The 25,210-nt window shown below is 39.5% G+C and overlaps 2 protein-coding genes across 2 annotated transcripts; one reads left to right on the plus strand and one right to left on the minus strand.

The window, feature by feature from the left end:
* Window positions 1–16,873, plus strand: coro6 (coronin 6). The gene is made up of 11 exons (XM_042431160.1): window positions 1–201; window positions 3,295–3,494; window positions 7,378–7,500; window positions 11,833–11,962; window positions 12,115–12,293; window positions 12,895–13,014; window positions 13,630–13,734; window positions 13,923–14,068; window positions 14,682–14,739; window positions 15,021–15,248; window positions 15,937–16,873. The coding sequence occupies exons 2-11, from the start codon at window positions 3,297–3,299 to the stop codon at window positions 16,057–16,059; spliced, it is 1,410 nt and encodes a 469-aa protein (XP_042287094.1). The 5' UTR covers window positions 1–201; window positions 3,295–3,296; the 3' UTR covers window positions 16,060–16,873.
* A 338-nt stretch (window positions 16,874–17,211) lies between these two features.
* LOC121910529 (von Willebrand factor A domain-containing protein 7-like) lies at window positions 17,212–24,671 on the minus strand. The gene is made up of 15 exons (XM_042431771.1): window positions 24,489–24,671; window positions 24,091–24,363; window positions 23,896–23,989; window positions 23,632–23,766; window positions 22,839–23,025; window positions 21,955–22,130; window positions 21,718–21,830; window positions 21,506–21,622; window positions 21,091–21,294; window positions 20,867–20,999; window positions 20,034–20,183; window positions 19,263–19,355; window positions 18,899–19,173; window positions 18,504–18,797; window positions 17,212–18,003 (listed from the first exon to the last, which is right to left on the minus strand). The coding sequence occupies exons 1-15, from the start codon at window positions 24,669–24,671 to the stop codon at window positions 17,581–17,583; spliced, it is 2,850 nt and encodes a 949-aa protein (XP_042287705.1). The 3' UTR covers window positions 17,212–17,580.
* Between the last annotated feature and the right edge of the window lie 539 nt (window positions 24,672–25,210).

Raw genomic sequence — 25,210 nt, forward strand, 5'->3', positions numbered from 1 at the left:
TCTCCCCCTCTCTCTTTCCTTGCCGAGGAGCGTCACGCAGTCGTCCAGTGCGTCTCCTCAGCAAGTCCGAACCGACTCCAGGAAACCCAGTCGCAGGGAATACAATACAAAAAGGAGTAAACCAAAAGAGCAGGCGGTGCAGGCTTTACAACACAATCCGAGAGAGTTGTCCAGGGAAGAGGGGTCTCCCCAAAACCTGAGGTAAGGCTGTCTTGTGGACTGTCTTTCCTAATATGTGTGTCAGTGTCTGTGCTGCAGTGGGGTGAGAGGTGCGTCAGCTTCTTTACTGCACTGCTGGAAGGGAGCGCGCCTTTGGAAAGCCTTGAAAAAAAAGAGTCTATACATTGTGATTGTGCACTTTCCCCCCCAGCGGACGGAACAAATCTTGAGTCATGCATGGCAGCTGTGGGCTACTTTTAAGGAGCACGCTGTACATTACTAACCTCCCCCCCTCCTCCTCCCTCTGCTCCTCACACCTCCTGCGCCCCTGGCACCCTATGTTGCTGTGTTTATGTGTGTTTGTATAGGCTGTGCGCATTGGCTGTTTCAACTTATTCATTAACGATAATGCGCCACAGAGTGCGGTGTCTTCATGCTGGGGCTATTTAGGATCAGGCTCGGAGGGTGGGAGGAGCGGCTGGCCCGGGTGGGACAGTGCAGTTTGTCATGTCTATATTAGGAAAGTGGCAGTGTCATTCTTTCGCTCTGTCTCGACTCTCCAGAGCTGTGCCATGCGCGACAGAAGAGGGCTATCTCATTAACCTGAGGCAGAATTAAAGGAGCACGTCGGAGTTTTTTTGTTTTTTGTTTTTTATCCCCGCATTTAACTTAATTTACTAGTTTTTAGATTGTTGAATAAGCTCTGCTTTGCTCTAAATCTCCCTCCCCTTATTTTTAACTAGGCAGACACTGCTGGTTTCAGCTCATATCAGTGGTAGAAAAATCAACTTGGAAAGGTGGTGGAAGCTTGCTTGAGATACTAAATCAGTCACACTCAACATTAAGATATCTTTATTTTATTTGATCTATCTTCTAAAGTCAGATTTTTCTGAGTTTTCTGAGACTTAAAAGCAGACCACGAGCAAAGTATTTTCATGTTCAAATCAGATGCTTAGGCATGCACAATAAATAAATATTGTTTCTTTGTCATTTTTTTGTTGATAAAGTTAGTTTTGATTCATTATTTTTGTGTATTAGGACCTTATCTCATCAGCCAGGTGGAAAAACACATTTGAAATACTATTACTATCTTATGCTGAATACTCTACTATTATTATGCTGTACTTTTGTTGGTTCAATAAGTCTCTGACACAGTACCAATAAAAAAAAACACATGTGTTGGCCCTGAAACACACCACAGTTTACAGGCCCGCCTGAAGTGGAAGCTGGAATGTAAATTTCTTGATAACACAGAGCTTCCAGGAAAGCAGCAAGTGCTTCTGTCCTCACATCAGTCTCGTTGAGTCGTATATCTCCTAGTCTTCGGCTGTGAAAGTCAGACATAAAAGCTGTGATGACAGCAGGTTTTGGGTCACTTCACTTCTTTCTCTTTTTAAAATATCCACAAAAACCCCTGATCTCCGTTGTTACTTGCTATAGTCGGATAGTTATTATGAAAAGACAGACAATTTGAGGTTGTGATCATCCACTAAACCAGAGGAGGAACTCTGCTGCATTTATCAGACGTCTTCAGGGACTGATGCAGGCCTACTTTTCCATTTGGGTTTTTAGTTTTATGTAAGCCAGTGCAGTCTGGGAGTGTGAGTTACACTACATATTCATAGGGATTGTATCACATGCGTGTGATTGAATATAACTGCTGTGCTGTTCACATTGGCATTGTATCCGTCATATATTAGGCTCTCCTCCTGCCTTTTATCTGTTCTCTCTGTCTTAGTGTTTGTCTTTGATGTTTGGCTGTCACATAGTGTTTGGTGGGACAATCAACTATAAATATCTATGCTGATGGCAGCCACTGTTATAGAATATCTCCTGTGTTTTGGAGGATTACAGTCCCTCTGGCCTGGTGCCCGGGACAGCCACAAGACAGCAAGATGTCAGTCAACAAACAGCCTAAAAGCACATTACAGAGCTCATTACAAAAGTTCATACAATATTCAGAGAGGGGCAGAAGTTATTTAAAATGTATCGATGGATTAACAGCATGATTGAACAGAAGGCCTGTGTCAGCTGGTTGCTGTGCAATTAATTTGACGGTGTTTGTGCAGTGAGTATAATTATGAGTGAAGCCAAAAACAAAGTAAATTCAAACTGAGTAAGATAAATAGCAAAGTATTTAATTTTCAGTACAAAAAGCTTGAAAGCAGTGTTGCTTCATCTCCGTCATCTTCTACCTTGAACTGAAATGACAGCAAAAACATCAGAAAGCTGCTCATAGCAACACATAAAGTAAAGTTCAGCAAGGAAATATTATAAACACTATAGCAACATGCCTCCATGTCAACAGCAGGCCATACACCATAGAAGGCGATATGAAGCATGGAAACTGCAGATAGAGGAAAGTGCTATATTATAATAACAAGCTCTTCTGTAATCAGCGCTGTAGTCTCTGCTGCATTATTTTTTTAGTTGCTTTTTGTATAAAACTTCTTCCTCCTAATAGTGGGATAAGATCAGATCAAACACTGTTGCTTAAAGTCTTGTTCCAAGTTAAGAATCTCCAGTATGTAAATGTTTATAATTCTGCTGGTGCTTTTAGTTGTAGTCACATTTGGTTTAAAGTTCAAATATTTAGTGAACGTTAATGATGGAAATCTTTTTTTCTGTTTTTTTTTTTTTTCTGGACCATTTTATCTCTTTCAATCAAGCATTAAAGTTGCTTTACAGATGACTGACAAGCTGATGATAAGACAGAACAAATGTAAACAGTAAAACTAATTTGAGACTAATGTACACAAAGTAGAAGTAAAGAAAACATTTCACTCAACCAAAAGACATGGGGGAGCTGGGGTGCTTGTCATCAAAGTCAAAGTCCAAAAGCTGCAAGAAAGGGTTTGCACACCCAAATTAATAAGATAGTTTATATTGATTTTGTTTAAAATGTCCAATACAAGCACAGGAGGAAAAAACAAGCACACAAAAAAGATAAAAATGTAATAAAAACCAATGAAATAGATTAAAATAACAAGATTAAAGTCTCTTTCCAAATATTTTACCACTCTTGTTCCATTTCATTCTCTAAATTCTCTGTTTCTGACACTATTCTGACATCTAAACTTCTCCATCACTCTCCCTCTCCCACCTATCCTACCTATGTTCCTCTTCCTTCTTCAGCCATGAGTCGCAGCATCGTGCGGCAGAGTAAGTTTCGCCACGTCTTTGGGCAGTCGGTCAAGGCTGAGCAGGGTTACGATGACATCCGCGTTTCCAAGGTGACGTGGGACAGCTCATTCTGCGCCATCAACCCAAAGTTCCTGGCGGTCATCGTTGAATCCAGTGGAGGAGGAGCGTTCTTGGTCCTGCCCCTCTCTAAGGTCAGTAAGGGGAAACATTTCTGGGCTGCAGAGGGTGAAAACACAACAGAGTGTCCACGAGTTCAGTGTTCATGTCAACCTATTTATCTCCTGAAGATGAGATAAAATGCTAGATTAAATGTGCATTAGACACATGTTTTTAGGTTTGTACATGCTTGGATTGTCAGTGCATGTGCTCATTGTACTTAATATGTAAGTTAATACTTGTCTATATATTCTACACCTTTTCCTTTATTTTAATCTTAAGTGATTGCTCCATGTGCTCAATGGAGAAAGAAGTTGGAGCTCCAATATGCTCCGTTAAAAGTGAAATGAGCTGCATATCTGAGAAGAAAACCACATGATTTAAAAACCCGTGAACCCAAACAAAACCTCTCTTCTGCAGAAAGAATGTGGATAAGATTGTCTTGTTTGTTTTTGGGAAGTTGATAGATCTTTAGTTGGTTGGATTGTCCACCAATGAAATATTTCAGCATCTATTGGATGGATGGCCATTAAATTTGGTGCACACATTCCTATGCCCCATTAGGATGAATTGGAGTAACTTTGGAGACAAGTAATGCTGCACCAGTGAAGCCACTTCAGTTTCAGAAGTTTGTATCTTTGTGTTTTGTTCTGGTATAATTCTAAAACAAAGTTTCCACTATTGGAAATATATGACATCCACCTAATAAAATGGTGATGAGGATGAAATAATGGAAAATCTTCAAAAAGTTGTTGATTATAGGCACAGGAGATACAACTTCAGGTCTCCATGAAGAATTACAAACACCATTCATACAAGTTTATTGTGTGTAATTTTAGTGTAAGCCACAATAAAGTGGTATCGTATCATATCGTAAGTTCATTGCTCAACATTATTGATGTGCCTCAGCCAGACATGGGTTCGGATTTCTTGACTAAGCATTAGTCTTGTTCAGAGGCTCGTCTCAGTAACTAAATGCTGTGTAATGTTTAGCTACTGTATAAGTAGCCATAGCAAGTTAGAAGATATATGACACAATCAGCAGGCTGTAATGGGGAGGGTGAAGAAAAAGACTCCCAAAGCTTTTGGCAGGTGACTTTGTACTGAGGTCAAATCATTCCTGTGACCCCAGATATTTTAAATACACAGAAAAGAGGCTGTCTCATTCTGTGTGGGTGTTGAGGTTGGGCCTATAAGGTAACACTTTATGTCACAGGAAGACAGAACAGAAGCCAGTTTTCAAAACTGATCAGCGTCATCTCATGGTATCAGCAGTTTAAAGGTTGTTGATGGCAGTTATTCCTTTTAAAAACAACTTATTTTCATTCAAAAGTTGACTTTTGCATGTTTTCCTTCTAACAGCTGAGGATATAATATTATCTCCAAGCTGTTATGTTGGGGAAGCTTTTGGAAGGACACCATAATTGCCGAAACAGAAATACACGGACAGGAAAAGTAACAGGTCAAGACGGATCAGACGCTTCAGTGTGGTGTTACAGTTCCTCGAGACCCGTGATGATACCAGCATCGCCTTAAAATAAATGCTGGACATCATGACGAGACAAGACTAAATTTGTGCCAATATTTTGATGTACAAGGAAATGATATTGCAATCGACTTTGATTTAAGGGTTGGCTATTCAAGTGATTCTATCTAAGTAAAATAGGTTACTGGCACACATATTTTGTGCATTTTAAAGATTAGCTAAATAGCCTTTTATCAGACCAAGAAGATATATTAAGAGTGATCCAGAAACACATATTTAACTGCTGAAGTTGATTCAATAATACTTTTAATCACACATGTTCAAAAACCCATTTATTTTCTTGGGCAGTCTTATAATGTGACCACATAGCTGCAGATCACATCTCAAGGTGGAGCTCTCCAAATAACTGCTGACGCCGCTGTAATCGGCCAAGTCTGCAGCAATTTAGTTGACCTGCCCTGTGAGATGCCTCCACTCAGCAGGAATCATTTGAGCCGGGCTGCAAACACCAACCGTCAATCACAGCCTGGCGTTAAGGGAACTGAGAAGTTCATTAATTTCAGTCAGAAAGATACTGTAGTTTTTAAGAAACATTATAAAATGTTGGTATCTGGTGAGTTAACTGCTGAGTAAAAGCAGAATAAGACTCGCATAAAACAAGAGTGGCGTGAAATTTAGAAATTTCATGTCATCACAATGTCACACGTTCACCAGTGCCACCACAGAGATTCATCAGCATGTCAGTGGTGGTATTTAGTGACTAAGACACAGAGTAATACACAGGTTTTTCGAGACACTGGTAAATGGACGTGATTATATACTGGAGTCACGGTTGAACAGACATGCTATTAATATACTCTCTCGATCCTCCATTTTCCCCCCTCTGGGTCCCCAACCGGCCACAAGAAAAACTCCCCTTTCAACGCCTCGTCGCTCAGCTATAAATACACCTCTCTTGGGGTGTGTGTTTTGTGTGTGTGTGTGTGTGAAGGGAGTGATATCTCTGAAGATGATACACATGTTCACAGGATAGGAACAGGCAAAGATGGAATAACCTGGAAGTGACGTCATGAGGGATTTTATCTTGCATCTTTGTAAATTGTCTAGTTTTATCCTCGGAGTCCACCATAAAGTAGCAGGTCTCTGCTCAGTTTTTAGAAAGGCTTTTTGGTTGAACCTTGAAGGTTTTGACCACCACATTTGGTCCTCTTAACATCCAGGCCAAAAATGTGGACATTGGTTGTCATTTTTCACAAAGTCAGGCAACACCGGCTGATGTGTCTCATTACAAGGCCCTAAACTATGAGGAAATTTCTCTGCTTTGATGTGAGCAGACTATCAATCCTACCAGAACATGCAGAACATTCATATTTGTGTCTCTGTTATTGAGCTAAAAATTAAACATTTTTCTCATGTGGTTGCAGTACCCTAGTAAGCACTGATTTGGTGATTTGCATCTAGGTTCAAATTTGGCTAAACTTGTTTGAAAAGTAAACATTTTAGACATCTTCACTGCTTATAACGGTAGTTTCCAAGGTTTGTAATCCAAATGGTCTATATTAGCAGCTTTTCCAGGGCCATAGACCCCGGGGGACTCTAAAAGCCCCAGTTTCACTTTGTCTAAATTGGCTTTTGATCATTTGAACTTTACTCGTCCTGTGTCAGTCTGTCAGTTTGCCTGTTGGTCCACCACTTTGGTCAGGACTGAAATATCTCAACAGCTATTTGAAGGATTACCCCCTCCCCGAAGGATGAAGCCTACAGACTCAGGAGGGTGAGAGGTGGGCGTTAACAGGAGCCTAATAGCAATTTTTTGCCCCACAGCCTGTTAACAAGTCAATCCGACCATTGTTGTGGCATTTCAATGACTCTGTTTCAGCAAGTAGTTTGGACCAACAATCTCATCATACCAAAAGATCTTCATCAGTAGATGGAGTTTACCTAGTTTTTATAGAATTGAAGATGTTCAAATTTCCATCTTTTCTGAGTTCTTTAAGGACTTCTCATCGACGATGGCTGAAAAGTTGAGTTTGAAAGTTCATCCTTAAGCTTGGAAATAGTTGACGGAACAATCACACCACATGATCCATGTGTAGGAGTAGCAAAGGAGTTCCTGCTCAAAAATTGGAAATTCAAACATCTAGAATTCAAAGAAAGCTCCATCTGCTGATGAAGATAATGTGTTTTGATAGAAAGCAGGGGAACAGATACTTAATTGACTTTATTATCTCCAATGTCAAGAATGAACTGTCAGTCTCACCTAGTCAAAAATCAGAAAACATTTCAATTTTAGTCTGGTTTTAACTCAGACCTGCAAATCACCACATCAGTGCTTACTTGCTGTTTAATTCTTCTTCATGAAATGGTAAGTTCAAGTATGCGCACAGTTCTAACACAGTCCTGTTCGTCACTGCTGCTGCTATGTGCTGCAGACAGGTCGTGTGGATAAGAACTACCCGCTGGTGATTGGACACTCCGGACCCGTCCTCGATATTGACTGGTGCCCTCATGACGACAACATCCTGGCCAGCGGCTCGGAGGACTGCACCGCAATGGTAATGACAGTGTGTGCATGCGCGTATCTTTGTGTGTGTGTGTGTGTGTGTGTGTAGAAAAACAAAAATTGAGTGGGAGAGAGAGGATTTCAAATGCATGTGGAGGAGTTTGTTGTTCGGTGACTCAGGTAACAGTCATAGAGGTCGTCTCAGCTTGAATTCATTTTGTCTGCCCGCTAAATGAACAATAAGAGAAGTGAGTCAGTGAAGGCATCACTGTGTCTACCTGTCTGCCTGTCTGTCTGTCCACCCACCTGTTCCACCTCGTCTCCTCATCTTTATCTCTTCATCAGCCTGTTCGTGTTCATCATACTTTGTCCTTGACAAATTGGTCAGAATCTGTTTCCTGTCTGCAACGAACTTCGTCATCGTAACGCAGCAGCTAATCGTGCCTCTCCAACAAGTCATTGTGTGTGTGTGTGTGTATGTGTGTTTCCATGAAGGTCAGGTGGAGGATAAAAGTAGGAATCATTTATTAGACCGTGTGATTTTTTGGCACAGTGTGCTTTCACAGTATATCATCTTCCTCAGACTTGAGGTTGCTAAGGGGTTTTGTGATACTTTGCTGTGGCTACCTTAAGTGTTTTGATATGCATTAAGTGTCCCTTCATCAGACAAGAACATCTCAGACAAATCTGGAGGCTAAGCATGCAGGATATGTAAACACAGGATGTATACAACAGTTCAATCATGGTGATAAGGTGATTATTTTTGCTCTCCCAGCTGTCAATCAACTCACACTCACAGGAACTAATCAGTGAAAATCACATCAGCTTACAAACTACATTGTGGCATCTGTGCCTCCTTATCTGCAGAGCGTTAATTTAAAGTTAGGTCTGACAGTAAAGTTTAAATTTATACCTGATGGGGGGGGGGACAACTAAAAAAATTATGCACACATTATGCACTTGATGAAGGTTTTAATGTTAAGTTTTTGTTGAACCTGTTTTACAGAGGTGTTGATTCAACTTAATGGTTATTTTGGAAGTTGTAGTTTGTGTTGCTGTTGAATTGTATTTGGTTTTTCCACTCATTGTTATAAATTAGGTGGATGAAACAGAAGAAACATCTAACAGTATAAAGGAATACAATTCAACAGCATCACAAACAACGACCTCCAAACTGACCATAAAGTTGAATTAACACCTTTAGAAAACAATGTTAACAAAAGCTGAACCTTCAACATTACAACCTCTATAAGGATATGATATTAATGCAGGGCTGTTATATTAGGCTGTGCTAGCTTTAGCTATGTGTACTCTAATAAACTGGCAACTACATGGAGTCATCATTGAGGTTTGGACTGAGGAAAGAAAACAAAAGCTCTAGTAGCTTTTTCAGGCCTGTTTGTGATACACTGCAGGTATGTGGCTCTGCAGCTCATGACTAAGTTCAGTCAGCAGGGGTCACTGTGAGGCCAGGACCGCAGGAGAGGGAAACCTCAGTTATAGGAAACTTGACACATACCGTACATTTGTGTCAGAATGTATTACAACATTATTCATGCAAAAAAGTCCTTTAATTCTGTTTTTATACATTTTTTAACTTCAGAATGTGATCAATTATAATATATGTTTGAATTTGCACATCTTGTCTGTGATTGGAAACTATTAATTTCACTTCATGAAGTGTTTCACAGTTGAAAGAGAAATCCTGGCTAGAAAATGTCCATGACAGTGATTAGTTACAAAATGAACACACACTCTCCAAAAGCTTGAAATGAGAACCATATTTAATGTCTGTGATGTAACTGAGGGCTGCTCCACTGACACAAATCAGGGCACAACTGTGACTGTAACTCCAAGGGTAATTTTTTGGTGATGGAGACACATTTTCTTCTTTAGAATTGGTAATACAACTAGGAAATAAGGTGTATTTGGTGAAAATATCAGATTTAAGTAACTCATTCATCTCATGTTCCAGTTACTGTCATCAACATGCAACAGGAAATCTAGAAAAAAATATTCTGTTGCCTTTGTTCACAAAGATATACAGTATGCTCCTTACTTCACATCACTCTGTTTTGTCTGTGAGCATAAATGTGCAGTATGCCGAGTATGTCAGCATGTGTCAATGATTACATTTTTTGTTTGTATTATGAAAACATGTCTGTTGACTCAACATTGTATCTGTGCATCAGCACAGTTGTCACTGAGGACAGATTTGCTCACACTTGTTCAGAACGACATTGCAGGAATCTTTGTGCGATTGAATGGTTGAATTGTTGCTTCTCCTTTGGCAACAGCTGCTGGGATACTGTTTGAGTGTGCTGAGCTTGCCTTTGTGTGTGTGTGTGTGTGCGTGTGTGTGTGTGTACAAGATATTCCTCATGTTGTGGGGACGTAAATCGATTCACACAGTCATGTTGTGGGGGTTTGCCTCCCTTAATGGGGTCAAAAAGCAAGTCCCCTTAACGTATATCATGCATTTTAGGGTGAAGATTTGGTTTAAAGTTAAGGTAAATTTAGGGTTATGTTAAGGTTAGTTTAGAGTTATATTAAGGTTAGGATAAGGGTTAGGCATGTGGTGGTTATGGTTAAGGTTAGGATAAGTCTCCAGGAAATGACTGTAAGTTAATATAATGTCCTCTGAAGTGATGGAAACACGACTCTGTGTGTGTGTGTGTGTGTGTGTGTGTGTGTGTGCACGTGCGTGCGTGTGCGTGTGTGTGTATGCTTTGTTTATGTCCAGCACACAGATGGACAGCCACAGCTGTCCAGTCTTGGCAGTGTTGCCAGTGTGAAGCTACAGAAAGGACATAACTGTGATGTCATTCTCTTCAGTTCACAGAGACGGATCATTGTGTCATCTGAAAAGGCTCATTAGAGAGTGTTTATGTGTTTGTGTGTGTGTGTGTGTGTGTGTGTGTGTGTGTGTCTAGCATATGTGGATCAACTTATCACCTGCTGTGTGCTGTAACTGAAAAGGCCACACTTCAACACACTGCTAAAGAAACGTATTGTCTGTATGACATTAATGACAGATGTGTGTTCCTGTTTGTGTTGTTTCAGCACCATCCTGAGTACTTCACGAGGAATTCATAAAAGCACAACGTAGTGCAGAATGTTCATTCAACCTGTTCAGGCCCGTTCATGTCATGACACGTCAGTATAGGTTTTATATGAAGGTACTGTTGCATGCGTACCCTGTGGTCAGGGTCATAGGACACTGAAGTCATGTTTTGTTTCAGTTTGCATTCCACAATCAGTCTTTTTAAAGGGAGATTCTAGCATTTCTCAGACTCAATATCATTAAATAAGACTTTTTAAACCAAAATATAAAAGTAAAAATAGGGGACCATCAGAATGTTTTCCTGGAAATGTGGGAAAGGCTTTGAAATAAAAAGTTAACAGAAATAGAGACAACCGACTAGTTAAATGAATAAAATATTGTTAAAAACATGTTAAATAATTAGGAAAGATTACTGTTGTTTTCTTAGTGGCTCATCAGAAATTGCTTCAGCAGCTAGATTGTGCAGGAGAAATTTGGACTCCTGTCGTCAGTATTTCTAAAGTCGTGGTTGCTTTGCCTGTGGCCTCTCACCCAGTGCATGCTGGGAAAGGCTCCAGTGTCCCAAAAACCTAAACTGGATAAAAAATGAATGGACTGATGGATGAAAATCTGTTTAAACATTAAAAATGTAAACATGCCATTGTATATTTGGCATTAACTTAGATTTTGTAATAACTGATAAGTGATCTGTTTTTAGAGCATTATTTGGACATTTTCAGTAAGCAGTCTATTGGATTTGCGCACAGATGTGGACACTTGTGGGTGGGTGTCATCAGTTGTCACCTTGGCTATAAGGCAACATAAACGTATCATTGTAACAACAGTCACTGACAGTTAATATATGAATCTATTAAAATGACTGAGCTGCACAGTAAATCTGTGGCAGCGTGTTAAGTTTAATGGAGAATTCAAACACCTGCAGTTCTTTCGTCTGTGATGTGTGAGTGAGATTTGTGCCGAGGTATAAAGAAAGCAGGTTGAAATACTGTGCTCTGATACATCAATGATGACATATGCACACAGCACCTGCGGCGTCATCTTGATATACTGTGAGAATGCAAACCTTTGAGATGTGACTTTTACACATCTCACGTGAAACTGGTTACGTCAAATGAAATGAAGTTGTAATTTAATTTATAATTTTCCTTTCAGGCACAAACAATTTGACAGATCTTTTAGATGCTTACGAAACAAAACAATATTACATTCCTGTTTGCCACCAAGAGGAAAATGGGTTGAACTTCAAGTACCAATTTTAGTATTTGCTCTTGTGTGCATCAGACATACACATGGGCTGCACTGATTTTCCTCCATCTGCAGGTGTGGCAGATCCCAGATCACTCACTGACCCGACCCCTCTCCGACCCCATCGTTGTCTTGGAGGGACACTCCAAACGTGTCGGCATTGTCACCTGGCACCCCACCGCACGCAACATACTACTCACTGCGGGTAGGACACACACACACACACACACACACACACATACTAGTTTCCTTGACATTCTTACGATCTTTGGCGAGTGTGAATAAAAGAACCAGTAGGAACCCCCTTTCCTTTGATTACACAACATTTCAATTGTCAATCTTCTGCTCTGACCCCAGGCAGTGATAACTTGATAATCATCTGGAACGTGGGGACAGGCGAGCCCCTCATCTCCATGGATGACCACCCAGACCTCATCTACAGCATCAGCTGGAACCGAAACGGCAGCTTGTTTTGCACCACCTGTAAAGACCGACGTCTGCGTGTCTGCGACCCCCGCAAGAGGGAGGTGGTTGCGGTGAGTGAGTAGAAAAATAAGACATATGCCTTCCAGTATAATGTATTCTTATACAATAGCACCACTATTTGAGCTCTTTTACCATCAATTTAGAAATATACTATAATACCAGAATTAAAACAGCAAGAATGATACATAAAAAACAGAAGACACAAGTTGATATTATACACTATAAGATTAACTTTTCAGCTTCTCTGTAGCATCAACTTAAACAAATCAGTAATATCACAGGAATGCCACAGTGCCTGAAGCACATTTTGTCCCAGTATGTTTTCCCATCGAGATATAACACAATAATGTACTATTACGTGGTGATATGTTTGATTTCTTTAACAAGAAGTTAAGTTCAATAGAATCACAGGAATTCAGGACACAGTGATACATAAAACACATCAAAAAACTGCAAAGCTTATTTTCTTAGTAAAAGTGAACAAAGAAATCTATTCATCTGAGATGAAATAATTGATTAAACAGCTAAAATGGCTAAAAAAAAAGTAGAAAAGGGAATGAAAAAATAAATAGAGGACACAAATGACAGTTTTTTTTAAACCTTTAGCTCTGGTAATAATGTCTGTCTGTCTGTTTGTCTGCTGACCAACAGGAACGTCTGGCTCCACATGAGGGGATCCGTCCAATGAGAGCCATCTTCACCAGAGATGGAAACATCTTCACCACAGGATTCACCAGGATGAGCCAGAGAGAGCTCGGGCTCTGGGACCCGGTAAACGAACAATTACATTTCATGGTTACACTTTTTTACACTCCAGCAGATATTACATTAAAACAAAAGGGGATGTTTGGAACATAAAGGAAGAGAAATTTCAGTGTTATAATCCGGTAATTACCAACTTTGAATTTTAAGAATTTTAATGTGATTTTAAAGGTATTTAGCTTATCGTAATATTTTGAAAACATGAACCTCATTTTTATCAGGTTATTACCCCATTAATGTCACCAAATAACCATTTTTAATCAAAATATTAGGCTGATATAACCTTATTGTCAGCAGGTTGCGGTATTGTTCTTGCAAAATGTTACTTTTTTAAATAGTTCTGCCTCATTGTTATCTTTAGATGTGTTTCCCCATTATTACCATTTTGTTTTCGTCACAAATAATTCTCTCTAATATTAAACTAGACACACCTATTGTTAATACCAAGCTATTGACTATATTACCTCTTTATTATCAGAATATTATCCCACTTTTACCTCGTTATTACATAGCTGGAATGCTACTCATGTCACATGCTGTTCATATCAAAGGGTGCAGAAATATACATGCACTTAAATGCGTGTACACAACCAAATGTCAACTTTATCTGCTTTATCTCCACAGACAAATTTCGAGGAGCCTATTGCACTGTTGGAGTTGGACACAAGTAATGGAGTGTTGTTACCATATTACGATGCAGACGCAAACATGGTCTACCTTTGTGGAAAGGTACAGATTCGTTGCTTTATTGAGAAAATTCTCATGTTTGTAAATGTTTGCTCTGTAAGTGTAAATGTACTATAAAATATACAAAAATGTGTTTATATTGATTGGATCTCCAGCCTTAATAATAACAATCACTATTGTTTGTGTTAGATTTTACACTGTATATGTGTTTTCTGTGTTTGTGTGTGTAGGGGGACAGCAGTATCCGTTACTTTGAGATCACAGAGGAGCAGCCGTACGTCCACTACCTCAGCACCTTTAGCAGTAAGGAGCCCCAGAGAGGGATGGGCTTCATGCCTAAGAGAGGTGTGGACGTCACCAAGTGTGAGATCGCCAGGTAAGATACTGACTTTACTGTAACTCACCAAAGATCACAGCTTTATAGTGTTTTTCATGAAATGAGATTGTATTTATTCGATATAGATGCCTGTGGTTTTCAGATGAACTCTTTTTTGGTTCTTTATGTCCTCAGGAAGGAATTCTTCACTGGAGATATGATCTATTAATTGTCTATAAAGCATTACTCCACTGTACATATTTGACTTGTAGTTTTATCCTGCTTAAGAGTTTCACTATTAAATGCCTTAAGCTCTTTCTCTAATCATTTCTCAACCTATATGGGATGTTGTGGAGTGTACAGTGAGAAATGACTTCAAAATAATGAAAAAAAATTATGATTTTCTTTTTTGGAGAAATATCAAACACCCATCTTCATATAACTTATGTGTTTTATCACTTCACGTCAAGCTGAGAGCTGTTCTGAGGGGAAAAAAAACATTTTTTTCCCACCACTTTATACTCTGAGCTCTTCCCAAACAAAGTATAAACTCATTCACTCACTCACTCAAATACACAGATTTGTAACAGCTGTACAGAAAAGCACAACTAATGGGTTTCCTTTTTTTCCCCCCTCTTTCTTCTCTGTTTCATCATCTCACCTGTCGTCTTAGGTTATACAAGCTGCATGACAAGAAGTGTGAGCCCATCACAATGACAGTGCCCAGAAAAGTAAGCCCAACCTCCTTTACAAGCTTTTGACTTTTAAACGATTTCCATTACCGCTTCATTAGTAATCTGCTGTATTATTTATTTTCCTCCAAATGTTTTGTTTTGTTTGGTCCTTTCATCTTCTCTTCCACTCATCCTCTTGAGAAGACAGAATGACAGACAAAAAGACTTTTGATATTTAGATTTTAAACCTGCAAAAGCAACTGCTGTATAGTACATCCCAAAATGAAAGACAAAACCATATCGGTCTCTTTTTCCCCCTCGCCAAATCTCTTGCACAGTCGGACCTCTTCCAGGACGACCTGTACCCAGACACAGCAGGGCCTGATCCTGCTATGGAGCCTGAAGAGTGGCTGGAGGGCCGTGACGAAGACCCAATTCTGGTGTCCATGAAGGATGGCTACGTGCCACCGAAGAGCCGAGAGTTTAAAGTGACTAAGAAGAACATCCTGGACTCCAGACCCACCACTCGACGCAGCATGTCCACTGTTGACAGCAACAGCCTGCCGGTAAGTTGTTTATCTTATCTGTTGTTACATGCTCACATACTGTGTGTATCCTGCATCTGAACTGTTGGGTACCTTTAGAATAAACCAAGGGAGCCTCAAAATATGTTCATTTACATTTTTATTTTTATACATTTGATATTATTACATTTTTCACCACATTAAGCAAGAGTAGAAAGCAAGAAATAAGAACTAATCTCTAAAATCACCATATACTAACAAGACCTTTACAGAATTTGGAGCTGCCTAATTAAGGGGTGAAGTTTTGGAACGAATGATTTAAATAAATATTACTTTTCTTTTCTGATCTGCTTTCACACTGTGGGCTACAAAAGCTGGGCTGTGTTGCATCAGTGCGTAAACACACTGCTGCATTTGTAGCTTTATGTTTCACATTTTTAATTAAAAAGAAAGCTTTACAGCCCGTATCCTGAATGCACTGTTACTTCAAACAACATCTGACGCTTTGTTTACCACATTTCATTTATCTCTCTTCTATATGTACCTGCCCACAACTTTTTGTTTCCAAAGCTCCCCTCTTTTTTTTTTTTTTAGTTTTTTCTAGTTACTCACCGTCTTTGACCTATTTTTCCTCTTTCTCTTTTTCTTTATCCTTAATTTTCCCCTCCCTGTCGCTGTCTTGTTTTCCTTTCTTCTTCTGTTTCCTTCTCTCCACCCTTTTCCTGTCCAGCCTCAGTTGCTTGAGAGGTTGTTGGAGGAGATTCACAATCTGAAGGCTACAGTTTTGTCTCAGGAGAAGAGAATCTGTGACTTGGAGAATAAGCTTTCCCAGTACACTAATGGCACTGCTTGATGAGCTGAAGAACTGGTCTGAATTTCAGGATAATTGTTACTATTGAAAAACATTTCCCTTGCATAGACAAGGAACCAAATATTCTAACAGTGTTGCCTCTTTAAAGGTACCATTGTGTAAGAATATGAATGTGGAGAATGTAAATGCAAACTGACGGTTTAACAAATTTGAGCAAATTACATCTGTATCTTGTGTAATCATTTTGTGGTTGATTGTACATAATCCACATTCCAGTCTTAACATGACGTACCTTTAATGCTGTGGCAAAACATTCAAATATATTCACACCTTTACAGTAATTTGTAAAGAATGAGAAGAGTGCAAAAGTGGAATGAAGGGGGCTGTAGGTTTGTCGGACATGTGCAAGTTGGGTTTAAGGTCCGAAGAAAGTCAACACTGTTATCACTTTTTTAATATTACTGTGAGAAAAGGACAAGTATTTAAAAAAAATAGCAAAATCAAATGCCAGAAACAGACCTTCTGTCTGAAATGCCAAAATCCTGCTTTCTAGATGTTTTGGTAAATAATAAATTATATAACCTTCAACCAAAGACACACATATCACCATTAAAGATCCACAAAAACACACATTTCAACACATGTAATTGACTTGCCCTCCGTATCAGATCACTGACCAGTTTATTTAAGTAAGTCTCTCTGAAAACTTTTCAAAATGTAAATAGTGATAAAGGAAACAGGAGAAAAAAATGTTGAACTTGTAGCAAAATGTGAAAAGCCAAACGTTTTGTGTTCTGTAAAGGATTATACATTAGACACACTATGACAACAATAAAAAGTGTTTTTTAAAAATGTCTGCCTCTTCCATCTGTTGTTATGTTACTGTTTACAGATCATTTCCTGATGAGAAATGAACATCTGCCATCTAGAGGTGCTGGACCCTTCACAACCCATTTTTTGTTTTTTTGTTTTTTTGAGGAGGATTTTTCTGTTCAGTTTTAGGTTGGTTCATAAACAGCAAAAAATACATTAACTGGATAGAAGACAGCACAAAAAATTAATCAGACACCCTCATTCAGAGGATAAAATACTTTTAACGGCAGTATTAAGCCCTATAATGGTGAAGCACCAAGTGATTTGTGCAAAATCAGTTTGAGGTTTAAAGCTGCATCAATTGATTTTGGCCACTAGGGGGCAGAAAAACTTGAAAAAAGCTGACACAAAGCCTTTTACATATTAACACCTTGTAAAGTTAATGGCTAACAAATTAGTAAACAATTGACCACTTGCACTTAATTTATATTTATTATAAATTATTATATTAGATTCTAGATGCTTTACTTAATTTCTTAACCAGCTAGTACTGTATCTAAGTTTGCGTTGCTGGGCAGGTAACATACAATGTATTTATCAGAACTTGTTTCCTAAAAACAGCTGGTTGCTCCTCCTGGTTGTGTTGATAAGAGCAGTGAGACTACACTACAGGTAACCCTCTTCACACTACACATAGTCGATTGATTCAATGTTCATGAAGAAAATTTAGATTAATGCAGCTTTAACTATTTACAACTTTGATATGGAGTCACTGGATGCCCAGTTCAGTACATGAAGCCCTAGTACCACCATGCTCAGGCAAAGAAGGGGCGAGTGACTGACTTTGGTGGACATAGAGACAGCAGCTGTTGAACCTTCCCGTGGAGTGTAGACACAAGAGCCTACATTTCCCACTCGATCCACAACCAGCAGCTCCACATCAGCCGAACAGCAAGACGCCCTGTAGGACACCAGGGTTATGTTCTCATTGCCAGCATCCAGGCTGGTGTTCAGGGATCCATTACCCTGTCTGAGGCTGACACGGTCCACACCTGTCCCTTCAGCCCCATCAGTCACCCGGACAGAGAGCTCCCACATCGATAAGCTACAGTTGTTAGAGCAGTTGGACTGCAGGCTGAGCAGCTGACACACTGGCTCAGTGAAATCAGTCACCTATGAAGAGAAGAAAAAGTCAGTGAGTTATCCCACAAACATTTAGTTATTTATAGGGATAGATGTTGAGACAAATCTTTGTTTTATGGGTCTGTAATTTTTGAGTAATTCCATAATTGTTTCCAAGATGTTTCCTGAATTTCGTAGTAAATAGAGGGGAAATAGAGGCAGTATTCAATTGGTACACTAACAATTAATTAATTGCAATTAACTACTAACATAAACCAAAGAGTTTTTGCATTTCCTCTCTGCATCAGTCTGTCACTATAAAATAGAGGAAAGGAAAAATCTGAAAAAAGCATTTCTACATATAAGGAGAATAAAGTTCCTGGTAACAAATGATTAATAAATAAATATTGACATGGGAAGGAGCTTTTCTATCAGTGAAGGGATTTCCATTTTCGCCATAATTAGTACCAGATTACATAATTCATGAATAATGAAATAAAGCGAAAGCAAAGATTTCTTTAAAACTTGATTTCTTTCAGTGGGGGTGTTACCGTGTTGACGACGGAGAATCGCAGCACGACATAGTTTGTGTCTTCGCCCCCAGGAGCCTCTGCCTCAATGGTCAAGGTGAAGTCAGTACCAGATGGGGTGTTCAGAGGTGCTGAGAGGGTCACTGTACTATTAACGCTGTTCCCAGTTTCCAGGAATAAACTGGCTGGAGAAGTTGAGTCGAAAAGTCGGTTGTTGGTGGCTCGGATGGTAACATTTCCCCCAATTCCCATGGTCATCACAGAGAAGGGCACAGAGAAAGGTGTTCCTGGTACTAAGATGCTATTCGAGTCAGCCTAAACACAGAGGGAATCTGTTACAAAGTGAACATTTACCTAGACTTTTGGCTTTTGATGTGATGCGTCTGAAACACTGATGGTCTGAGATGGGTACTCACAGTAATAGTCAGATTGGAGGCCCTAAAGTTGATGGGTGACTGCCTTTGGAAGACAATCGTTGAAGCTCCGGGGGTATCACTGCTATCCTGTCCCTTCATCCGCACCACAAATTCCACTGATGGTATCCTGTCAACCCGAACTAAGAAGTTTCCGTTTGCTTGTGGCTCCACAACTCCTTTCACCTCCCCTGACCCCGATGATTCAACCAGAGCGACTTCTGTCACCGTGGCGGAGTCGCTCCCCGTCAAAGACACCAACAGGCTACCATTAACACCTTTAAAGAAAAGGAAAATTCATCAAGTATGTTTGACTTGATGATGTTACGTCAGCATATCATCGCATTCATGTTACAGTTTCTCCTACCAGCTCTGGGACGTGTGTCTAGAACATCAAATCCTGTGAACGGGCCCTGCGATGCCTCCACAAAGTCAAACAGGAAGTCAATAGGACTCTGACCTGCAAATTAATGAAACCAAATCAAAAAGGCTTAATAAACAAGACATGCATCATTGCTCTCCCTACTCACCACTACTCTACCCTTCTTGTCGCCTCTTTTTTACACTATCTGAACATTGCATAAGTGATGAACAGGAGTGCGTGCAGTGACTCAGTCACAGTTTTTTCACATAAAAGGTCAAATGGAATAGGTTACTTTGGGAGTACAAAGATTATTTTGTTTTCATTCATCAACAACTTGTCCTGTGATAGTAATGTGGTCAAATTTTTGCAGGAGCTGTGCCGTAGTTAAATAGTTTGTTTTTATCTTTGTCAAAAAGACCAGGTGTTCGAGTATTACCACTCATTTAACATGGAATATGGTCAGGAGCATCATGTTTCTGCCTTCAGAAAGAATGATGAAGGAAGACCTGAGGGATTAAACTGAACAATAAGAGCTACAGTGGAGCAGAAGTTAAACCTGATGTGGGTATTTGCTGAGACTGCATGTCAAACCACACAAGACAAAATTATCAACCACACATGTGACCCTCCCACACACAAGGAACAGACTGGAACCAAAAGTAATGTTTTGACAGTGTTCGCTCCAAGGTAAGTGGTGGTAAGTACGGGTGAAATGCCTCTAACAAAGTATTCATTGTGTGATAAAATTAAATCAAATAGACATGGAGGTCTCACCTATGACCTTCAGAGTGTAGGGATTGGTTGACACCATTCTCATTTCCCACTGTCCCACTTGTGTATTTAGCTGCAGAGTCTGGAAGTTTCCCACTGATTGAGATGCAGAGATCAATGATCCTGTTGTGTCGGTGCTTTGCTGAGACTCACCTATAAGAATAAAACGATAATAAACACACTTGCCTCAAACTTGACGAAAATCAGGTGTGCTACATTTAGCATTTTTTAACATCACATTACTTGGAAACGTATACAAGTGCAAGCAAATATTTGAATGAATAATGGGTAAACCTCTTTATCATCACCAGACATCTTTTCCCATAAACCCTTTCTGTTGCACTTGTAGCAAACAACTGTTCTCTCCTTGCTCTGTCCTCTATTGTGAAATTGGTGGTGCTAACCGATCAATAATGCAGTTAATTCAGGGGAACGTATTTGTGCAACCCACTCGTGTCTCATGACTGACTACAAACCATGCTGCACCTCTTTTGTTGAGCAGTTTATACTCCTAATATGATAGCTTCTTCCATTCTGTTGTCTGTGTTCTGTTCACTTAGTGGTCAGCGATGTCAAGACAGTTTGCAGTTTGCAAAGTTTAACTCTATGTGAAAGAATAGTAAAGATTTAATTTGCATCTGCAAGCAAATCTAAAACTTTTTGGTCCAAAATTTAACAATAGAGCAAATTCCACCTGCAGAGAGTGTAAGATGTGTTGTAGGAGAAAGTAAAGCCTGCCAGTGTAAAAGTTACTGATGACAGTAATTATATTGTAATGACTCAAAATTATCATAATGAGAAAAGGAGAAAATATTTAATTTAGAGAGTAGTATCACCTGTAGGGCTGATGAGAGTGAAAGTGAAAGACCGTCCAGTGATGTAAACTGTAAGTTTTGTTACTGTTTCATCAACCACGAAAGAGAAATTATCTGCCTTTCCTGGGCTCCTGGCTGCCTGCAGAAGGGTCACCTAAGAGAGTAAATTAAAGAGATGACACAGTTGAAATCTTTAGATTGACAAAACTATCTAGTAATGTCCAGTGAGATCTATGTAATATTACCAGAGAGGAGCTGGAGGACTCTGTTATGATGCTGGTGGCAGCAGGGAGCTCACTCTTTGTGACTTCAATAGCTTGACCTCCTGAAGCCTGAGCCAGGTCCCTGTACAGCTGCACATCTGTGGCTGCTATCTTACTGTGTTGCTGCTTGTCATCTCTCCGCCTCCGACGATTGAGCACCGTTGAGCCAGTAATCATGAAGTTCACCTGTAAAGAAAAAAGAGAGAATGAAAACGTAGCCATCAGAAAGGCCTATAGCAGCCATTAATGTGAGTAAAGAGTACAAAGTGAGAAAGTGTGTCCAAACTTTTGACTGGTAATGTATATATTTAAAGAAGTCACAGTACTGTCATGGTGTGTATCCTTTGACACTGACCATATATTCTTTTACACACTGACACCAATACTAGATACCCACCACTGTTTGTGTCCGCTCTATGAGTGCAATCACTGTGCTTTTCAGGTCTTTGTCTTTAGCAGGTGCATCCGTGAAGACAAAGATATCAGAGCTTGTAGGAGCAGCAGTTAAAGCCAGCTATATGAAGAAAACATATTCAGTTTTAGTTAAAAAAAAAAAAAAAAAACTTTTTCAGGACAGATTTTGAAGTAGTCAAACACACATCACAGCACCTGAAGCCCTGAAAGACTCAGTTCCTCCTCATCTCCTCCACCAGTTGCTGTCAGTGAATTAAGAGCATCCTTGAAGACTTGTGGGTCTGTAGTCCTTATCAATGGCCCGAATCCTGAAGATTATTTGGAGAATGTAGAAAAAAAAGCATTTGTACTCTCCATCTTCACCCAGAAGATGTTTTATTTTTAATGCACAATACAAGCATATTTTCACAAGCAAAGTCCTTAAGTTCCTACCTGGATCATTGAAAGGTACCAGAATGTAAACTGAGGGCTCGTTCTCTGTTCCCACCTGACTGTTGATGATCGAAGAAGCAACGTTTCTCACCGTCTCAATATCATCACTCATGCTTTTTGTGGTGTCAATCACAAAACAAAGAGCTTTACTGGATCCTTTGGAGATTCCCAGCATCCTGAGTGATGGAGACAGACGGATAAAGGAATTAACAAACTTTGAACTACAGGAGCTAAGTTCAAACTTAGCCTAGTTATAACCAAAGTGTTTGCTAAGTGGAGATTTACGCATTACTAAATTAAAACTGCGGTTGCACCACAAAAAACTCGTTCTTCTGTAGAGACAAGTTGACTAAACTAGCTAAATATATATATAAAGTAGTTGAAACTAGCTTCACCTCCAGCAGCTACAACAGTAACATGCTGCTTACACACTGATGCTTCAGTATTAATAATCCAATGATGTCATATATGATAATATATCAGTCAAACCACTATTTTACTGCAATACTTTAACTACATTTTGATGCTGATACTTATGTACTTTTACTTAAGTAGGATTTTTCATGCAGGACTTTTACTTGTAATGGTGTTATGTGGTATGTGGATATAAATAAAACATAACATAAACATAAAACATACATAAAAACATATATAAAAGTCATACCTACATTCACAAAGGATTGTAAGCAAAGTTTATTTTATCTTTTGGCCCCTAAAACTGTTATTTTTGGAAGTTATGTTACAGCTTGTGATCCTCTTATACATCCGTGTGACGCTACAGTGACTTCCTGTTTACATATTTGGTTGCTTCTTATTGGACAGCACTATTTACGAACAGCTGTTGCAACTTAACAGAACTGAAAAATGCAGAATGGGTTTCATACTGGAGGAATGGTCTGTCACCGGCAGCCCCTCGAATGTCCTCAAGTAGCTCACTACTCGCAGCGATCGCCATATTTGCTGCTTCAGTGTGGAGATGTCCATGGCTGGAGCTAAACGTGTCTTTGTTGATCCCACCTTCAGGATCGATGGTACTTGTTTGATCAATTGCTCCTCCATGGCTGCATTTTCCTTTTCAACGAATGGCATGAAAGAAACAAATAAATACACAAGTCTGTTTTTTTTTTTAAATAATATCATACTTTTCTGAACTGTATTCTTTCTGCTTTCTTTGTAGGGACCGTTGTGTGCATGCTATTTTTAATTTCAGATGCTGTGTAGCAATTAGAGAAAGTCTCATGAGAGGTTAGAGGACATTTCTGATAACCACGATGAAGTGTCTTTTTGGTGTGACAGATGGCGGCAGTGTACACAGTTGACTCAGTGTAATAGCTGAACTCAAAACCAAAACAACCACCACTAAAGGCAAGGTCAAGGATCATCCCCTATGCCTCTGAGCGCAGGGAGTGGAAAATGTCCCTCAGGTAGAAAACAGGACTTCAAGCAAAAAACTTCAGAAAAAGATCAGGATGTGAAGATATAGTCTCCCAACAACAGCACAAATAAACAGAAAACAAATCTTTCACCATTAGAGATAAAGAACCATGAAGGTGACTACTGTGTTGGGTTTATCTCCTGCACTTAACTGTATGTTGGATCACATCTTATAATTTGGAAAGTATGACATCATTGCTGTGGCAGTCATTTTTTAAAATATGAATGAAAGGACTCATTTACCTTTCGGTTTGGTTGCGAATAGAGGCACAATAGAAAAATACCCAGAGGTCAGTATCTTGTCTTGAATGATATCCTCTAAAATGTTGTTCCTGCAGTCATCTCCAACACAGTTGCGGCAGGTCGCCCTGCTTTCATCTGTGGAAATTCACAAGACATTTTAATTATGTTGTCTTCTGTCTTCCAATCGCACCCAATCTACATTCCTCAACCCTGGTGGTATCTGTTTGTCACATCAACAAATGTTACATAATACAATCTCTTTACCTGCTATGGTACCAATGCTGGTGTCTGATCTGATTAGATTGGTGTTTGGGAACTTGTTCCCCAGTTCCACCCAGTTACTGTGACTGTAGAAGTCCTTCAAGTTGACAAAAGAACATTAATAATCCATATAAGTTTCTTTGAATCCTTTTTAAAAAGTGTTTTTAAAAATTTGATCAGTAAAATAAGCACAAATACCTGTAAAGGATGTAAAATCTCTCCCAGCTTCTGCCTCGCCGCCTCAAAATTTTCTTGCTTGTTGCTGGCCTTGACAGCCTGTATTCCCTCTGTGATGATTTTCCGTCCTTGAACAAACATTTCTTCATCAAAGTGGAAGCTTGCATTGAGAGCATGACGGATGTCCACCCGGACATTTCTCAGTATGATGAATGTAATGGCTTTGTGGAAACTCTTAGATGATTGTTGTGCTCCACAGGCAACAGCAACACCCTTAACAGTGAAAGGTTGTGCCTACACACACACACAAACACACAAACACACACACACACACACACACACACACAGTCAAATCATAACATTGTTGAAAGAGATGTATTATTTTCTGGTACAATATCATGGTGGAAGTGAATTCTTACAGGAAAAGTGAAGTCTGTCCCCTCAGCCTGGGCCAGAGCGCGGCACACCTGCACAGTGGCATTGAGAATCGCTCTCTCTGTGATCTCCAGGTGATTCAGAGAATTTCCAGGCAGTAAACCAAAACCCTGAACTCCAGTGTGCAGGAGCAGGAGACATAAAACAGCCAAACCTCCAGACATCATTCCTCGAACTGTCTCAGATAGACTGAGGAAGAGAACATTTATTCAACCTCATCACCTGGTACAGGCTATATCAGTGTCATTGGTCTTTTATGTTCTCCACCAAAGGTAAATGTTTATAAAGTCAACAAAATTCATACGGGTGTGTTAATGATGGCAGCTCAGCAGGCAATTGAGTTTTTAAAATTATATTAGTTTTTCTTCTTTTTAGCAGAGAGATTTAGCATTTAAATGGACTTTAAATGACGTTTACAAGCTTTCACTCCATAATTTGGATCACAAAATGACAAAATGACAGCATCTATTAATACTGTATAATACCAGCTGTGTCATTGCCCTCAAACTCTTAAAACAAAAAGCATTAATTTGATGCAGTGAAGCACCTTTATTCCAATGATACAGGTGCAGATTGCATAAATCATCCCCATACAGCTGAAGCTCTCGATCTTCTCTCTATTATGCTCATAATAACTGATTTTTATTGAGTTTCCGGGTTTAATTCACATTCAAATCTGAAATTAAAGCATGAGCACACTGAAAAT

This window comes from Thunnus maccoyii, chromosome 13 (assembly GCF_910596095.1).
Source record: "Thunnus maccoyii chromosome 13, fThuMac1.1, whole genome shotgun sequence".
Taxonomy (NCBI): Eukaryota; Metazoa; Chordata; class Actinopteri; order Scombriformes; family Scombridae; genus Thunnus; species Thunnus maccoyii.